At 46.4% G+C, this 18,353-nt stretch overlaps 1 protein-coding gene across 1 annotated transcript in view; it reads left to right on the top strand.

The window, feature by feature from the left end:
- The first annotated feature begins 6,255 nt into the window (after positions 1 to 6,255).
- SLC25A17 (solute carrier family 25 member 17) overlaps positions 6,256 to 18,353 on the top strand; it is an 18,056-nt gene continuing 5,958 nt past the window's right edge. Inside the window, exons 1-6 of the mRNA XM_026038307.1 lie at positions 6,256 to 6,337; positions 11,091 to 11,151; positions 11,891 to 11,957; positions 14,262 to 14,413; positions 15,343 to 15,459; positions 17,204 to 17,349. Coding sequence (XP_025894092.1) covers positions 6,284 to 6,337; positions 11,091 to 11,151; positions 11,891 to 11,957; positions 14,262 to 14,413; positions 15,343 to 15,459; positions 17,204 to 17,349 — 597 coding nt within the window. The 5' untranslated portion in view covers positions 6,256 to 6,283. The remainder of the gene's footprint in view (positions 6,338 to 11,090; positions 11,152 to 11,890; positions 11,958 to 14,261; positions 14,414 to 15,342; positions 15,460 to 17,203; positions 17,350 to 18,353) is intronic.

Here is an 18,353-nt window from a genome sequence, read left to right as displayed (position 1 = left end):
GGGGAGTGCACACTCCGGGGAGTGTCCACTCCGGTGAGTGTCCACTCCGGGGAGTGTCCACTCCGGGGAGTGCACACTCCGGGGAGTGTCCACTCAGGGGAGTGCACACTCCGGGGAGTGTCCACTCAGGGGAGTGCACACTCAGGGGGGGTGCACACTCCGGTGAGTGCACACTCCGGGGAGTGTCCACTCCGGTGAGTGCACACTCAGGGGAGTGCACACTCCGGTGAGTGTCCACTCAGGGGAGTGCACACTCCGGTGAGTGTCCACTCAGGGGAGTGCACACTCCGGTGAGTGTCCACTCAGGGGAGTGTCCACTCTGGGGAGTGCACACTCCGGTGAGTGCACACTCAGGGGAGTGCACACTCAGGTGAGTGCACACTCCAGTGAGTGTCCACTCAGGGGAGTGCACACTCAGGTGAGTGCACACTCCAGTGAGTGTCCACTCAGGGGAGTGCGCACTCTGGTCAGTGCACCCTCTGGTGCACCCTCACAGCACCTCCAGGCTGTGCAGTCTCACAGGGCAAGAGATTGTGCTCACTCACACAGTGGAGAGTGCTCCCTCATGGGGGTAGTGCGCTAACTCACAGAGGGGGCAGAGTGCTCACACAGTTGGTGTTCTCACTCAGAGGGTGAGGGGTCACTCACATAGAGAGTGCTCACTCACAGGGGTAGTACTCAAAGAGCGCATAGTGCTCACTCACGGGTGGAGTGCTCACTCATGGGGGGTTGCTCCCTAGTGTGCTCACTAGGGAAGTGCTCACTCACGGAGTGCTCACTTATGGTGGGTAGTGCTCTCCCACGGGGGAGTGCTCACTCATGGCAGGGTGGAGTGCCCACACACAGGAGGAGTGCTCACTTACAGTGGGGAGTGATCACTCATGAAGGGAGTGCTCACTCAGCAGGGAGTGCTCATTCACAGGGGTAGTGCTTACTTTACACAGGGCGGAGTGCTCACTCATGGGTAGAATTCTCACACACTCAGAGGGGGCGTGCTCAATCACAGTGGGAGTGTTCGCATACAGGGGCAGAGTGCTAACTGGCAGAAGCAGAGTGGTCACTCACATGGGGGAGTTCCTATTCACAGGGGTGGAATGCTCACTCACAGCAGGGCATGCTCACTCATGGAGACAGTGCTCATTCACAGGGGGAGTAGTGACTCACATGGCACAGAGTGCTAACTTATCAGGGGGGAGTTCTCCCTCACACTCAAGAGGGAGTGCTCACTCAAGGGGGCAGTGCTCACTCACACTCACAGTGGGAGTGCTCAGTCACGGGGGTAGTGCTCACTCACGGGTGCAGAGTGTTAAGTCACGGTGGGGTGGAGTGTTCACTAAGTGCTCACTCACAGGAGCGAAGTGCTCACTCACAGGGGTGTACTCACGGGTGGAATGCTCACTCACAGGGGGAGTGATCACCCGTGAGAGGGTGTTGTGCTCACTCACACAGGGAGTGCTCACTCATGGGGTAGTTCTCGCTCACACTCTCAGGCAGAGTGCTAACTCACAGGTGGGCAGAGTGTTCAGTAACGAGGGAGTGCTCACTCACGGGAGTGGAGTTCTCACTCACACAAGAAGCGCTCACTCATGATGGGAGTTCTCACACACACTCACATAGGGAGTGCTCACTTACAAGTGGAATGCTCACACATGGGCAAGTACTCACGGAAGGGAGTACTCTCTCACGGGGGGAGGGCTCACTAACAGGGACAGAGTGGTAACTCAAGGGGGGCAGAGTGCTCACTCACAGGTCGAGTGCTCACTCATGTGGTGAGTGCTCACTCATGAGGTGTGTTTGCACGCAAACTCACAAGGGGAGTGCTCACTCAGAAAGGGAGTGCTCACTCACAGGGGAGTGAAGTGCCCAAACACACGGGGAGCGCTCACTTACAGTAGGGAGTGCTCACTCATGAAGGCAGTTCTCACTCAGGGCCGAGTGCTCAATCACAAGGGGAGTGTTTACTTACGAAGGCAGAGTGCTAACTCACAGAGGTGAAGTGGTCACTCACAGTGGGGAGTCCTCATTCACAGGGGTGGAATGCTCACTCACAGCAGGGTGTGCTCATTCACAGGGGCAGCGCTCACTCACAGGAGGAGTAGTCACTCACAGGGGTACAGAAGGATCACACAGGGCGGAGTGCTCACTCATGAGTGGGGAGATCTCCCTGACACTCACAGGAGGAGTACTCAGTCACAGGGGTAGTGCTCACTCACAGGGCAAGTGCTCACTAACAGGGGTAGTTCTCACTCACGGCGGGACTTTGTGTTTACTCACAGGGTGTGTGGAAGAAATGATCACTCACGGGATGACTGCTTACTCACGGGGGCAGTGCTCACTCATACAGGCCAGAGCGCTCACTCATAGGGGACGTTCTCACACACACTCACAGGGGAAGTACTCACTCACAGATGAAATGCTCACACATGGGGAAGTACTTACTCATGGAAGGAAGTGCTCACTCATGGRGGAGTGCTCACTCACGACTGAAGACTGCCAAGTCACTGGGAGCAGAGTGCTCACTCACACATGGAGTGCTCACTCATGAGGTGTATTTGCACACAAGGGGAGTGCTCATTCATGGGGGTAGTGCTCACTCAAAGAGTGCATAGTTCTCACTCACGCAGATCAGTTTGCAAACACACAGGTGTAGTGCTCACTCATGAAGGGAGTGCTGACTACCGGAGGGGAGTGCTCTCCCATGGGGGAGTTCTTACTCACTGGAGGGGGAAGAATGCCCACTCAGAGGAGGAGTGCTCACTCATGGGGGAGTGCTCACTCATGAAGGGAGTTCTCACTCGGGGGGAGCGCTTGCTCACAAGGGTAGTGCTTACTGACACGGGGCACAGAGCTCACTCACAGGTAAAGTTCTCACACACTCAGAGGGGGAGTGCTCAATCACAGGGGGAGTGTTCACATACAGGGACAGAGTGCTAACTCACAGAGGTGGAGTGGTCACTCACAGGGAGAGTTCTCCTTCACAGGGATGGAGTGCTCACTCACAGCAGGGCGTGCTCACTCAGGGGGGCAGTGCTCACTCACAGGGGGAGTGCTCACTCATGGAGGTAGTGCTCACACATGGGGGAAGAGCGCTAACTCAGGAGGGGGCGGAGTGTTCACTAACGGGGGAATGCTCATTCACAGGAGCAGAGTGTTTACTCACGGGGGAGTGCTCACTCAYGAGTGGAATGCTCACTCACAGGGGGAGTGCTCACTCATGGGGTGGCGTTGTGCTCGCTCACAGGTGGAGTGCTCCCTTAAGGTAGGAGTGATCACTCACGGGGTGACTTCTCACTCACAGGGGTAGTTCTCAATCATACAGGGCAGAGTGCTCACTCACAGGGGGGAGTTCTCACTCATGGGAGGAGTCCTCACTCACAGGAGGAGCACTCACTGTGGGAGTTCTCACACACTCTCACAGCAGGAGTGGTCCCTCACAGGTAGAATGCCCAGACATGGGGAAATACTCATGGAATGGAGGGCTCACTCAGGGGGGAGTGCTCACTCAGAAGGGGACTGCTCATTCACAAGGGGAGTGCTCACTAACGGGGACAGAGTGCTAACTCATGGCGGGGTGAAGTGCACATTCGCAGGGGGAGAGCACACTGAAACAGTGCATAGTGCTCACTCACAGGGAGGAGTTCTCACACTCACAGGTGGAACGCTCACTTTTGGGGGAGTGCTCATTCTCGGCATTGAGTGCTACCTAATGGGGGAAGTCCTCACTCACGGGGGGAGAGTGCTAACTCACGCTGGGGGGTGGAGTGTTCACTAGCGGGGGGAGTGCTCACTCACGGGAGTAAACTACTTACGGGGGGGCGTATTTACTCGGGGGTGGAATGCTCAATCACAGCAGGAGTGCTCACTCCCCGCGGTAGTGTTCACTCATTGAGGGGGCGTTGTGCTCACACACAGGTGGAGTCCTCCCTTATGGAAGGAGTGATCACTCACAGGGTGCCTGCTCACTCAGGGGCTAGTGCTCACTCACACAGGGTGGAGTGCTCACTCGTGAAGGGGAGTTCTCACTCATAGGGGCAGTGGTCCCTCACTGGTCTYCCTCACAGGGTGAGTGCTCACTCACAGGGGTTGTGTTCACTCTTGAGGGAAGAGTGCTAAATCACACAGCGACAGAGTGTTCACTAACAGGGGGAGTGCTCATGGACAGGAGCGGAGTACTTAATCACGGGGGCGTGCTTACTCAGGGGTGGAATGCTCACTCACAGGGGGAGTGCTCCCTCATGGAAGGAGTGATCACTCACGGAGTGACTGCTCACTCATGGGGGTAGTGCTAACTCCTACAGGGCGGAGAACTCATGGGGGCAGTTCTCACTCACGGTGGGAGTCCTCACAYACACTCACAGGGGGAGTGCTCACTCACAGGTGGAATGCTCTCACATGACGAAGTACTCACTCACGGAAGGGAGTGCTCACTCATGGGGGAGTGCTCACTCAGAGGGGGAGTGCTCACTCACGGGGATAGTAGTAACTCAAAAAGCGCATAGTGCTCACTCACGGGGAGGAGTTCTCACTCAGACTCACAGGGGGAGTGCTCACTCACGGGCGAATGCTCACTCTCTGGGTGGAGTGCTCACTAATTAGGGGAGTCCTCACGGAGGAGTGCTCACTCAAGGGGATTGAGTGCTAACTCACAGGAGGGCAGAATGTTCATTCATATGTTGAGTGCTCACTCAGAGGGGGAGTGCTCACACAGGGAGTGCTCAMTCACRGGGGTAGTACTAACAAAAAGAGTTCATAGTGCTCACTGACGGGAAGGAATTCTCATACTCACAGGTGGAGTGCTCATTCATGCGGGAATACTCTCAGGGTCGAGTGCACACTAATGGGGGGAGTCCTCACTCACAAGGGGAGTGCTCACTCACATGTGCAGAGTTCTTATTCACACGGGGTGTAGTGCTCACTCACGGGGGTATTGCTCATTCGTGGGTGGGCATTGTGATCACTCACGGGTGGAGTCCTCCCTTATGGAAGGAGTGATCACTCATGGGGTGACTGCTCACTCATGGGTGTAGTGCTCACTCACACAGGGCGGAGTGTTCACTGATGGGAGGGAGTTCTCACTCACAGGGGGGAGTGCTCACTCATGGGGTAGTGCTCACTCACAGGAGGAGTGCTCCCTCACAGGGTAGTTCTCGCACTCATAGGGGGAGTGCTTACTCATCGGGGTAGTTCTCAAACGCACTAGGGGAGTGCTCACTTACGGGGGCAGAGTGTTAACTCACCGGGGGGGGCGAAGTGTTCACTAACAGGGGAGTGTTCACTTACAGGAGCAGAGTGCTTACTCAAGGGGCTGTGCTCACTCACGAGTGCAATGCTCACTCACAGGGGGAGTACTCACTCATGGGGTGATGTTGTGCTCACTCACAGGTGGAGTGTTCACTCATGGAATGAGTGATCACTCACAGGGTGACTGCTCACTCACAAGGGTAGTGCTCACTCATACAGGGTCGAACACTCACTCATGGCGGGAGACCTCACACACACTCACAGGGGGAGTGCTTACTCACAGGTGGAATGCTCACACATGGAAAAGTAATTACTTACCGGAGTGCTTCCTTGTGAGGGAGTACTCACTCAGGGGGTAGTGCTCACTCCAGGGGGTTGAGTGCTAACTCACGAGGGGGGCAGAGTGTTCACTCATAGGTTGAGTGCTCATGGGGGGAGTCGTCACTCAGAAGGGGAGTGCTCACTCACGGAGGCAAGTGCTCACTCACACGAGGCGGAGTGCTCACTCACGGAGGGGAGTGTTTTCCCAATCTCTGTGCTTTGTGTGTGTATCCTATGTATTTGTAAACGCCCCAAGCCCCGCGGGGTGTTTTCCGAAGCCGCCCCTCCTGCGCCAGCAAGCTGCCCAGCTCGCCTATAAATAATTCACTCAGCCCGGTGCCAGCAGCTCCAAGGAAGGTTGCTTTTCCTCCTGCTCGCAGCCCCCCCGCCGCGCTCCCTCCTTCCCAGCCCCCGCGGGACGCGCGCGGCCGGTGCCGGGGAGCGCCGGCGCCGCGGCCGTTACGGGCGGGGCCGGCGAGGGCGGCTCCCGCCTCAGGGCGGGGGCGGGGAGCGGCGGCGTGGCGGTTGGCGGCCGTTAGCGCGGACCCCGGGCGGGGAGGGGGCGAGGGGCGGGGCGCGGCCCACGTGACCGCGCGGGGGCCGGGCGGGCGCCATGGCGCGCGCAGGGGCGGCCGGCGCTCGTCTCGGTGTCTCTGTCGGCCCCGCGCTGCAGTCGGTGCCGCTGGCGGCGGCGGCGGAGGAGCGCGCCGGGCCCGCAGCCATGTCCTCCATCGCCTCCTACGAGAGCCTCGTGCACGCCGTGTCCGGCGCTGTGGTGAGCGGCCGCTGCGGGGGCCGTTGGCGGGGGCGTCGTGGCACCTTTGCCTGCCGTGCCCGGGCAGGGCGGCGGGGCAGGAGGAGCGGGGGGGTGGGAGCGCCGCGCAGGGCGGGATGCAGCCCGGCGGGCGCTTCTCTGCCCGTTGCCTGGGTCTGGGGGGRGGCTGCGGGGTGGGAGGCAGCGAGGTCGCGCGTGGGCGAGCCCGGGCCCGGCAGGGCTGGGGGAGCAGCCCTTCGTGGTCCATCCCCGCCAGCTCCTCTCGCCGCATCGGGCGCGGATGTGTTGATGCAAAAGCCCTTTCCTGTGGCGGGAAGGCCTTGAGGCGAGGATGCCGGGCGGCAGCGCTGCCCGTGGAGCGAGCCGGAGGCCGCTGCGCTGCCCGCTGCTGCCGGGCGTGAGGGGTAGCGAGCCGCTCCTCCCGAGCCGCCGGAGCGGCCCCGGAGCGGCCACCGAGCGCAGGAACATCTGCCCTTGGATGTGCGTTGGTTAGGAACGCTTAGGCCCCAAGGAAGCCAGGGGAGGGGGGGGCACTTTGGATGTGGAAAATAAGGCTTGTCCTAGGCAGCAGGATTGTAAGATTATTATAATATTGCTGATTATTATAATATTGCTGATTATTATAATATTGCTGATTATTATAAATACTTAGAAGTTGTGAAAGTATTAGGCAATAGGTACAGGTTATTAATCAAAATACAAGCGCCATGCTCCAAGTTGGAGTTTGTATAGGCTGGCTAGCTAGATCCTCTGGATTATTTTTGTAAAAACAGGAGTCTTGTTTAGTTTGTGTAGGTTTTTTTGTTTTTGTTTTAAACACATTGCTGAATGAATGAGCGATAGTTCTGTAAACAGCAAATCGGTCTTGTACTTGCAGCAAGTTAATAATTTTAGTCCAATACAACCTCCAGGACAAGATGGATTTGCAAGCAAGCTGATGCACATCTAAGATGTTACTGTGGGGTTATTCCAGGTTGGCCGTAGCACCAACATACTTATTTGAGCAATAGCCAATCTGCTGCTCTGGCAAAACTTGTTCTGCTTTAAGTCTTTGAAACGACTTCTGTCGTACCTTGGGTAGGATGGAGGTCACTATGTTACTGAATGATAAAGCTGATTATAAACTGGCATGTCATAGAGAGTAAATAAGAATCTTAAGATTGCTTTACCACAGATAAACATAGGGTTGTTGACTGTACTTTAAAGTGTTTTATGCCCGTTTATTTAAATGTCTGAAACAATGGGAATTTTGTTTCTGATTTTCAGCAATGAAGCTCCCTCCCGWGAGGCCGTTATTAAAATGCTGAGAGCTCTCACTTCTCTGGCTTATGCAGGAGCTGCTAGTACCATCAAGCCCTCAGTGTTAGCTTCTCACTCCTGAGCACAGTTTGTTATAACCAGGCTGTGCTTCTGACCAAAGTTTGAAGTACTAACTTAGTTAGCCATAAAGTCTAGCCATAAACCTAAAGGGTGTTGTGAAATAGTATCTCACCACTCCTGGCAGTATTAAGTTGTCGGAAATTCCCTGTTGTATTTGAAGGGGTCATAGCTCAGATTCAGTGGTGTTGCTGTCGAGGGAGGACTGAACATGCTGGAGCTGCTGGACTTGTGTATCTATGCAACTCCCACTTCCTAAAAATAATATTTGTGTACAATTTAAAGCTCTAGAGCAAGGCTTTTTTTTCCCGTTTCCTTCCTTTTCTTTCCTCTTTTTTTTTTTTTTTTACTGTCTTACGCAGGAGACCATAGAGAATATTTGATTTTAATAAAAATACTGGCTTACATAGAGAATTTTGTTTGCTACTGTAATTCTGACAAGGTTATTGCAGTGAGTGCTGTTTTGCCATCTGTTAAACTGTCATAAAACATGCTGATGAGGAGTGTGGTTGTGATGTAAGAGTTTTTTTTTAAAAAAAAATTAAAAAACAAAACAAAACCCTACAAGACTGTGCTGAGGTAGTGAGTCAAAAGAACATGTTTGTTCACAGCACCCAATTTTCTTCTGTTCTAATTTAGTTAAAATTCACATCTTCTAGGCTGCCTAGTCTCAGTTTGTAGTAAAGTCTGTGAACTTGTAGCATTTTTTGTTGTTGTTGCTCACAGACCTTACTACATTTTCTATGCACTTTAAATGAACTGTGTATTTATTTTAAATATCAGCATATAGCTATAAAGTAACCTGCCTTTTCCTAATGCTGTAGGCATGATAACTCTATAAGAGTGCAATGGTAATAATAAACCTGCTTTTTAAATAATAAGCTTTTGTTTGTTTGTTTTTTCCCTGAAAAGCCAGCAAAAATTTGAACTGTAGTTTGAGCTCTATTACCCTCTTGGTAATAGARTCACCTCAAGCCATTTGCTTTGGCCATTTGCTGCCACCCCATTAGTTCACAGTAGTTGAGGTTGCCCTGTTCATGTCCAGTTTGGGCAACTGATCTGACCAAAAAAGTAGGKCAGTGAAAAAGTTATTTTTCAACCAGRTTAGTTACCTTGTCTGCATCACCCTGTGGTGCCTCAAATAGTTACGCCACCAGAAAGGAGGAGGCAGAGATGCAAATATGGTTGACCAAGAGCTGAGGTTGCTTAAGTCAGCTTTATCATGCTGCAGTGATAGTGCAGAATGATTAGGTGATAGTGCAGTCGGAACTGGCAAACTCTTTTGAGTACTGAGAGGAAGGTCGTGGGAAGGCAGAAGGTGGAGTCTCCCAGTTGGAATGGTGTGGGATCACGTACTTGCTTGTACATACCTGCAATCTCTAATACCAAATTGCGTTCCCTGTTGGCCTGACGTGTGGTTTGAGCAGGCACCTGAACAGATCTCAAGAGTTTTTGTCACTGAGGAAGGGACTGGTGCTGCTCATTTCCCTCCTCCAGCTTAGCCCAAGCCAGGTGATCTGATCGCCTTCTGTGCGATGCTTCGAAAAACCTCCTCACCGTGCAGTTGAGTTATTCTGCTTGTGCACCTGGGAGAACACAAACTCTGTGTTGCCAAGTTTGTTTTCTTCCATTTGGCAAATGAAGGGGAAGATGACCCAAGTCATCTTTTGTTGGCAATAATTTGGTAAATCCATTTTCTTCTCTAATCCTGAGCATTTGTGTAGCTGCACAGTGAACTGCATGGAGAGCAGCACTGAGCACAAGTCTCCCTTTTGGAGGGCTGAGGAAGAGTAAATGAGGTARCATTGACTCCCTCACTTGGTACTGAAGATTGGGAATGAAGCCAGGAGCAGGGGAAGGCTGCAGCTGTTAGTGGCTGTACAGCCTTGTGGCGGATTGTACTCAAGTGTAACTGCAGTTTGAAATTGGTTTCAGAGTCACTGTAATCCAGCTGCCATTGGAATTTACACATGCAGAAGTTATAGCTCTCCCTGCCCCTTCTTTGGATTCTGGTATTAGCCCTCTGACTGAAAAACTTCTTATCTCTCTTTTTTTTTTTTTTTCTTTCAAAATTTCAATCAGATGAAAATTAATCCCATTTGCTGTCCAGCTGTGTACACAGTTGATGTCAAAAATGAGTAGATACAGGCTAGAGACGTGCCAGATTTGAACCATCCCTTTTGGCCAGAGCCCAAACTAAATGTGTTGAAATGATCAGGTAATTATGGCCAAGTGTTTGTTTTCATGTATTACAAAAGCTGGAGAAACTCAAGTCTTGTTGAGACATGAAGAACAAAATCCGAGCAAGAATCTTATTAGTGAGGAAACACCACCTGTGAAATAATCCTCCTTTGCTGGTGGTAAAGGTAAAGCCACACAGACTGCCTGGGAGCTCTTTCAGAGGCAAAGTTCACTGAAGTGCCTGTCAAAATGCTGTTCAGAAAAGCTCAGTCAGGTGGTGTCCTGTGCCTGAAACATTTCACCAGTGATTTTCTGCAGTCTGGTTCTTCCCACCTTCCTTAAGGGGTGTCTGTCTGTAACTGCAAGAGGGCTATATGGGTGAGARTGAACACCTGGGGACAGGTAGGATGTCCCACATGGAGGGATGTGGCCTTCAACTTTGCTGCTGTTGGGGSARCTRTTGGTGGAACCTCAGCTGACTTCTATAGTCTAATCCTACTGTTGTGTGTTAATGTGTTTCATCCAAGCTGGGTGGTTCTTACATTAGGTTTTGTTTCGTTTCCCGAAGCTGTGCAGCGTTATATTAAAATGCTAAAGGGTGATAAAGCTCAGTGGTAGAAGAAGGAGAGGGGACAGCTACTTGTATGTAATATAAAAGTATTTATAAATATGATGTTTAGTCATGTTATTTACTGAGGCTTAAATGGTTGTATTGTGCAAGAAGTGTAACATCTGGCCCATGGCTTAATTCCCTGTATGTTCACTCATGCTCCAGAGAGAGGTGTGGGTAGGCAGCGCTTCATTGACTAAGCTGGACTTTGGTACAATGCTAAACTAACTCCTGAAAAAACCTGCCATCAGACTTTTTAAATGAATGTAAGTGTGGGGGATCTTGGCTGTTGTTTTGAAATAAAAGATGTATTATAACGCAGTGGTTGTGTATGTTATATTCCTGTGTGAGACAGTGAGAACGCAATATGTCTGTCTCTTGCTTCCCCCTCTATCTGCTGTCAGACTTCAAAGAAACTTTCCCCTTGGATGAAAAGTTTCTAATGGWCTTAACTTGATCTAGCAATTTGAAAGTGGAAAACTCTTTAACAGGTTTGGGACTAAAGCCCGCTTTACAGGGAGACATGTGGCAGGCAGCCGCAGAAGCGATTGATACTGTATATAGCCAGTTTATTTTGTTTTTCAGGGCAGTGTGACTGCAATGACTGTATTTTTTCCTTTGGATACAGCTAGGCTTAGACTTCAGGGTAAGTGTCAAACTACAGTTTCTCTGTATGATGGTGTTTCTGTTGATCTTTGCTTGGGTGCTTTTACCTCTGATTGTAGGGGAAACTCYTCTGCAAGATGAAGGATCTTAATCATGTAATACCAACCCTTAATTGCATCTTTCTAGCTGAAAAAAACATCTCCCTTGTATTGAGAACCTCTTAACTAGCTGAAAAAAGTTGTGTGATCTGTAGCTAGACAGTTTCCCAAGCTTCAGGCTGGACATAACCTTTGTTATTCTAGTGCTGTGGATAAGAAGTTACCACTATATTGTTTTCAGCAGCTTTCAACACAGGAAAATGCAGCTTTTTGTTAAGGCTTAGCCATTTGTAGTTAACTGTAAAAGATACCTTTGCTAGCAGTACTAATCTGGAGACCAAGGAATGATTTTTGAGAGCAATGGGGCAGTTGCAGTTCTAGTCCCTTACCTAAGGTGAACCTGCCTTCAGTTCATGTCACAGCTACAAGGTGAGGAACTGGTCACCATGTTACCTGCAGTTGCCAAAGGAACCTGCTAGTCTGGGCACGAATARAAAAGCGAGCAGCCTTGTCTAGGAAGTCAAAATAAGAAGGTGCTTCCTGGAATTGCTGCACTGCTAGGGAAGGTCTATCTTGTATGAGGAAGATGAAAAGTGCTGTTCAGGAGCATGTTTGAATAGGAGGGACAGGAAGATGAGGAGAACTGGAATAAGCTATAAGTTTGATTTCTCTGTTTTCCAGTTGATGAGAAGCGAAAGTCGAAGACAACACCAGCAGTCCTGTTGGAAATAATCAAAGAAGAAGGCCTGTGAGTAGATACTAATTTTCTTCTTGTTTACATATAGACAAGTGCTAAAACTAATGTAAATTTGTGCAGTTTTTCTGGGGACAGTTTTTACTCTGAATTAAAATGTCCTCATGGAAGTATGATATGATTTCAATTTTTAGATAATTTGAATTAAGTTTCTTGAGCACCTTAAGCAATCAAGCTGTTTAGGTGTAATTGCAGCTGTTAGCGAGTTAGCCATCTATGCCTTTTTTGAAATACAGGTTTGTGTACAAATGTACCTTCGTGTACCTGATAAGCCAGCTTTGTCTGGATTCTGGGTGTGGCAAGTTCTCATAACTAAGATGAAACTCTTGGGCAGCTGAGCCACTTTGAACAGGAGAATTGGGACATGCTTTCCATGTGAAAGTTTCTTCTCCTAGCCRTGTGGAGGACAGACATAAGTGACTATATGCTTACAAGTTTCAAGCTTTACCTAATAATAATTTAGGAGAGGCAAAAGTGTTTGCTGTTGTACACAGAGTTCATCTCCAGGCTGCAGGCTGTCTTACAAGCTTAGGTTTTATTTCTATGCAGACATATTTATATGTGGGTTTCAGGCACCAACACTGGCAAATCCAGTCATTAAAACATCTTGGCTTAGTTTCATGTTTTATACTGCAAGATGGATATTCCTTATGAAAGTCTTTAGAAGTAGCTCTTAATAAACAAAACAAAGCCAGCTGACACAAATAGAGGCCGTGGTCCACAGAGAATGTTTCCTCCTTTCTGTTCCAGCACAGAAGAAATAAGTGATRCATAAAATGATTCTACTTCTTCTCATGAGTAACTGTATGGTCAGTTAATATGTAATTATAACTGTGTGGGCAAATAAGCCTATAACTTCAGAAATCCCTCTAATAATGTGGTATATTCCCAGCTATGTGAGAGAGAAGGACTGTTGTATCCAAGAAGAACACCTAACCTCTTCCTTATAAGAAGAGGCAGATAGAGCTTTTACCAGCCTTGCATGTCTTATGGTCTCCTCAGGGAACTTTCTGTTTTGTAGACGGGTGGTGCTTTCATGAACACTAAAGAGCCTTCACGATTGCTGCTGGTCGTTGAGGACACGTCCTTTTCTCCAGATATGATGAAAACTCTCTATCTAGTGTGCGACCTCAGTAGAGGCCCATATTATTGTAACTTTTGGGTGTATTGTAGAACATGCTGCAGATCTAGGATAGTTGTTGAGGTATCCCGGCTTTATATGTGAAATTTAGCCTCTTGGAAAAGGAAGTTGTGCTGCACAGCTACTATGAAATTATTCTTAAATCAAGACAAGATGATACACAAACAGAAGCAATTATTCACAGCAATTAAAAAGTAAGACATTTGTATCATCTTTTAGATGTTAAAAAAAAAAAAAAAAAAAGTGAGAGATGAAACTTCCAAGTATTCTCATTTAGGAATATAATCATAAGGTTAGGTGTGCATATTTGTTTTTGTTTTATTTTCATCTGTGATTAGTTAAACTGAAATAGGAAAGGTCTTTTTTACACCTAACTAGCTGATTTGCTGTAAACTTTAATGCAAGACATCCCTTCTGTCTGCACACCTTATGCACCAGGTTGCATCCTTTGGAGAGCTCTCCTTGGACAAGTACGTTAACCTCAGTAACTAGTCGTCCATATTTAAATTTTGCTTGGCACTCCAGACAAATTTAATTTTTCTTCCTGAACCTAGATTTTATTTCTTTTTGAAATAATAATTGTCTCTTAATTCTGTCCCAGCTATGTTAAGTATTTTGTTTGCTTGGAGGTGTGAGCCTGTCTTTACTGGAGTGTTATCTTTTATACTGGAGTGACTTGTAATTCCTTTTCTTGATAAGAATGAAGATTCTGTTCCTTCAAATRTAAAATGTGCATATTTCTGTATATGGTACATCTGTTTTTGAAGTGAATGTGTTAGTCTGTTAAGATATAGGCTTGATGCAAAGGTCTGTTCCCTAGATGTTGCTAGCTCTTGTTTGGGAGCAAATATAGTGGTAATAACCTCTGTGGAGTGAGTGAGCCCCAAGCATTTTGATGTAAATATATTGTAATGTACTTTTCTAATGAACTTYGACCTCTCAGTAGAATTATAAATAACTGCTTAACTTTTATTATGATACTGTTAGAATTTTTGTGCAGTTTGTTACCATTAATGGTAAAGACATGCCTAGATATCATTGCATGTGTTGTGTAGTATTGAGTCTCTAGGGATCTYTAATGCCATGCATATGTAAAACCAACTAGATCCTATGAAGTACTTTGCTAATCCTTACCTTGCCTCTTTCTCCTCCATTAGGCTGGCACCGTATCGGGGATGGTTCCCAGTCATCTCCAGTCTTTGCTGCTCCAATTTTGTTTACTTTTATACTTTTAATAGTCTTAAAACCCTCTGGGTCAAAGGTCAGCATTCAACCACCGGAAAAGACCTGGTTCTTGGGGTTGTTGCAGGTAACAGGATTACTAAAWATATATATTTCTAATGCAACTGAGATTTTTACCTATGTTATGTTCTCCTTGTCTTATCAAGTCCCCTGGAGGTCATGCTTACACCTTCCTTTGTATGCAGACCTTCACTGATTATAGGTCTGATTGCTTTCTGTGTCCTCATCAACCATCAACATATCATCTCATGATATGTTTGCGTGTAAACTGTTGTGAATTTGGGCACAAAACACCACTATGATAAGTTACTTCACAGGAACCTGTTGTTCACCTGTTTTATAACACTTCATAGATATATGCAAGTACAGGGGAAACACGTTTTCTTTTTTATCCCCTCCTCTCTGTGGATGCACCAACAGTTTCTTAAGGGATAATGATACTAACGTTGCTGTTTGTAACAGCAAACAGCAGTTTGCATAAATACCAAAGAAATACCCTTTTCCATTCTGGAAAATGAAACTGTGTGACTTTAACTGAGTCTAACAAGTAGATTGTGCTCTAGCATAGTGGACCAAACTGCTTCATGATGTTTTTCACATAGATTCTAGTCAAAAGAGGTGAGTGGCTTTCGTCATGGAGTAATGTAGAACATGAGCATATAGCTCATATTCYTTGTCTCCAGAATGATGTAGAATGCAGCAAAGCAACGAGTTCGTCTACGAGACTTTCCACGTGTTTACTTTTGTTATCGTTTTGGGAAGGGATAGCAGAAATGTCTTCCAATTGCATGCAATCTGCTGGCAACTAATTCAGGGTAGGGTAGTAGTGGGGTGCCTGAAGTGGCTTATTACCAATTTTATGTTTACTTTGGCTGTATGCCATGTTATTTTTCTTCTTTCTTCCTAGTAGAAATTTCTGTAGTGTRTGGATTATAAAAATGGATACAAAACATTTGAAACCTTGTGGTACTCAATGATTTTCTTTTCTTTCCTTAGGTGTAGTAAATGTACTCCTGACCACTCCTTTGTGGGTAGTGAATACACGCCTGAAGCTGCAGGGAGCAAAATTTAGAAATGAGGACATTGTACCAACCAATTATAAAGGCATAGTAGGTAAGCACCTGTTGTCATCTTTAGGCAATAAAAGTTCATTAAATGCAATAGCCTGCTGATGACTGAAGTGTAAAGGCATTTATTCCTGTAACAGATTTCACTCCGCAGTCTCTGTGCTTCCCTGTCTCTTTGCAGTCATGCTTAGAAAAWGGAGAGGTGCTGTTGCCTTCACATGTTCAGTTCTTGGGTTGTTTTTTTAAGGTTGACAGAAAATCTGGTTTTGCCACTCTTAATAGTGATTAAGAATWTGTAGCATGCACACCTGCAACCCAAAGACATTTTATGAGGCAGGTATTTACTCATACATAACCTAGAGTAGTGTAATCCTGGAATGTGGTAACTGAAAGTTCAATTTGGGACTGACATTTTGCGAAATGGAACTTCAGTCTTTTGTCCATGCACTTTTCCACGATGTTTTTTTAAATTAAAAAAAAGGGGGGGGGGAGAAAGAGTTTCTGTGTTGTTTACTTTCATACATATCATAGAATACTTAGAAGTAGTATAGGTAGATGATGGGAGGCAATTTTTAAATGCTTTTTGAATTCTAGAATATACCTATGCTAAGGCTGAATCCCAAAGCCAGCTTTCTTCTGCATGGGGTGGTCCTTTGGCCCTCACTTGCCTCTTGGGATTATTCTTTTGCAATTTCTGTAATCTCCTTCCTGATGGAGAAAGGATGCTTTTGCATGAATTCTTTCCTGCAATACGGACACTTACGCCTGTCAAGTCTCCAGGGCTTTTTGTTAAGCAACTTCTTCTGAACTCAGCTTTCAAGTCAGAGAACCTGATAAAGTGGTTCTCCTGCCTGTCCTCTTCCTTATGAAGGGGAAGAAAGAATATGCATTAACTTTCTCAAGGCTGACTCTAGTATGTTTTTGTTTGTTTGTTTCTGTCCACTATCATAGGGAAAGATTTATGGTTGTAAACATCCTAATTGTAAAAAGTTCAACTGAGGCTTTCATTTTGCATTAATTTGTAAAGACACTTGTGTAGAATRTTTGTGCTTTTTCATTCCTTAGATCTTTAGTGACTTGTGTAACTTCTGGTTGGTGGCTGGCACCACTGTCTCTGTTGTACACAAAGTGAACACATMAGTATCTTGTAAAGTGCTTGTGACGAACACTGCAGTGCTCTTGTTTTGAAAAATTAGTCTCCTAAAAATCACAGTCTCGTGAAAATCCTGGATGCCAGGGACAGGGATGAATTGATCATTTCAATTTTCTTATGGCTTGCTTCCTGGCAAGTACATTTAAAATAATATTTGTATCACTAGAAATGGATACAATGTTTAAAAATATTAAAGTGAAAGTAACTTATACCTAAAGTGTGAGTTCGGATGTCTCTTTAATCTTTCCTTTCTGGTGGTAGCAGAGCATGGCAGAGGTAGTGCTCTCAACCAGCTCCCAGGAGAGTGCAATAGAGAATTGAGTTTGATTTGCCTTCAGTTTGGGAGGGATTAGAGGATGAGTATTGATGCTAAACTTTTAGAAGAAAGAACACAACATATGCACAAAGGAGAAGCAAATTAATGGTGGTGTGAAAAAAGAACCTACTCTGTCACTATTTTTCCATTAGCTTCTTGATCAGAATGAAAGATAAAAGTGTTTATCACACAAGACTGGAGAGCCTAAAGATCTGTTTTATGCATTCTGAATATCAGCTTTTACAGTGTAACTTTTCCTGTCTTTTGCTGTCAGCGTATTATTCAAAAGATTAATTTTCTTTTCCCTGATTTGCTTCTCAGATGCCTTTCACCAGATAATACGAGAGGAAGGAGTCTTAGCTTTATGGAATGGTACTTTCCCCTCCTTGCTGCTCGTCTTCAATCCTGCCATACAGTTCATGTTTTATGAAGGCTTTAAACGGAAGCTTTTGAAAAAGCAGCTGCAAGTGAGTAGGTTTTGAGGACAGATCATGGAGAGTTGTTATAAGACATTTTCTTTGACATCTGTTACTTCAGGAAATTTAAGAATATTGGTTGCGTTTTGATTTATTCTTTTGAAGATTTTTTTTTTTTAGTTCATGTATCTTTTTTAAAAAGATAGCTCATCATGATGTGAAGTGAGACATGAAACTTTCATGTCCCTAGGTAAGTTATTCCTGTGATGAATTTCTCTTCCTGTAAAAATAAATTTGCACTCCTTATTCCACATTTGTTTAGCTATAGTTCTCAGTTCCTGGTTTTAAACTAGAGATTTAATTTCAAAAAGTCTCTCATATAACTAGATATTTCCAGACTGTTCTGAAGTCAACTCTGAGTCTCTGAATATGTACATACATAGAGAAAACGCCTCTGAAGTCTCACAAATTTGTTATASGCTCTGTCATTATAACAGTACTTTTTTCTAGAACCCCTCATTTTCTCAATATCATTTTTCCTCATATGGGCATTAAAATTGAACATGGCGTTGCAGTCATGATTTGCCCCAAATCTGTAAAATAAAAATGGAATTTCTTCTCAATTGCCACTCAGTGTTTGCCATCCCTTCCCATTGCTTTTTTTCTCCTCCTCTGTTAAATAAAGCATTTAATCTGAACTCATTCATTTTAGGTTCTAGCAGAATGAAAAGCACTTGTGTTGTTGCATTCCAAGATAATATGTTTAATCTACAATTCTTTTTAATTTGTGACTTTAGGTGTTTTTTGGCTATGCTAAAATATCARGCCGTATGAATATTTTACCACCCTCTTTTTCTCAAGATATAATGAAAATACTTTTGAATCRGATTTTGTATCACGATTAAGGACGGGGTTGTTGACCATCATTAGTCAATGCTGCAGCTGTAGCACTCAATTTGTGTGTAAGGGATCTACAGAATATTTTACAGAATATTTAAGGTTGGAAGGGACCTCTACAGATCATCTAGTCCAACCTTCCTGCTCAAGCAGGCACA

The sequence above is a fragment of the Nothoprocta perdicaria genome, unplaced genomic scaffold, assembly GCF_003342845.1.
Source record: "Nothoprocta perdicaria isolate Ctin4 unplaced genomic scaffold, notPer1 scaffold_206, whole genome shotgun sequence".
Taxonomy (NCBI): Eukaryota; Metazoa; Chordata; class Aves; order Tinamiformes; family Tinamidae; genus Nothoprocta; species Nothoprocta perdicaria.
This window is presented reverse-complemented; position numbering and strand designations above follow the sequence as displayed.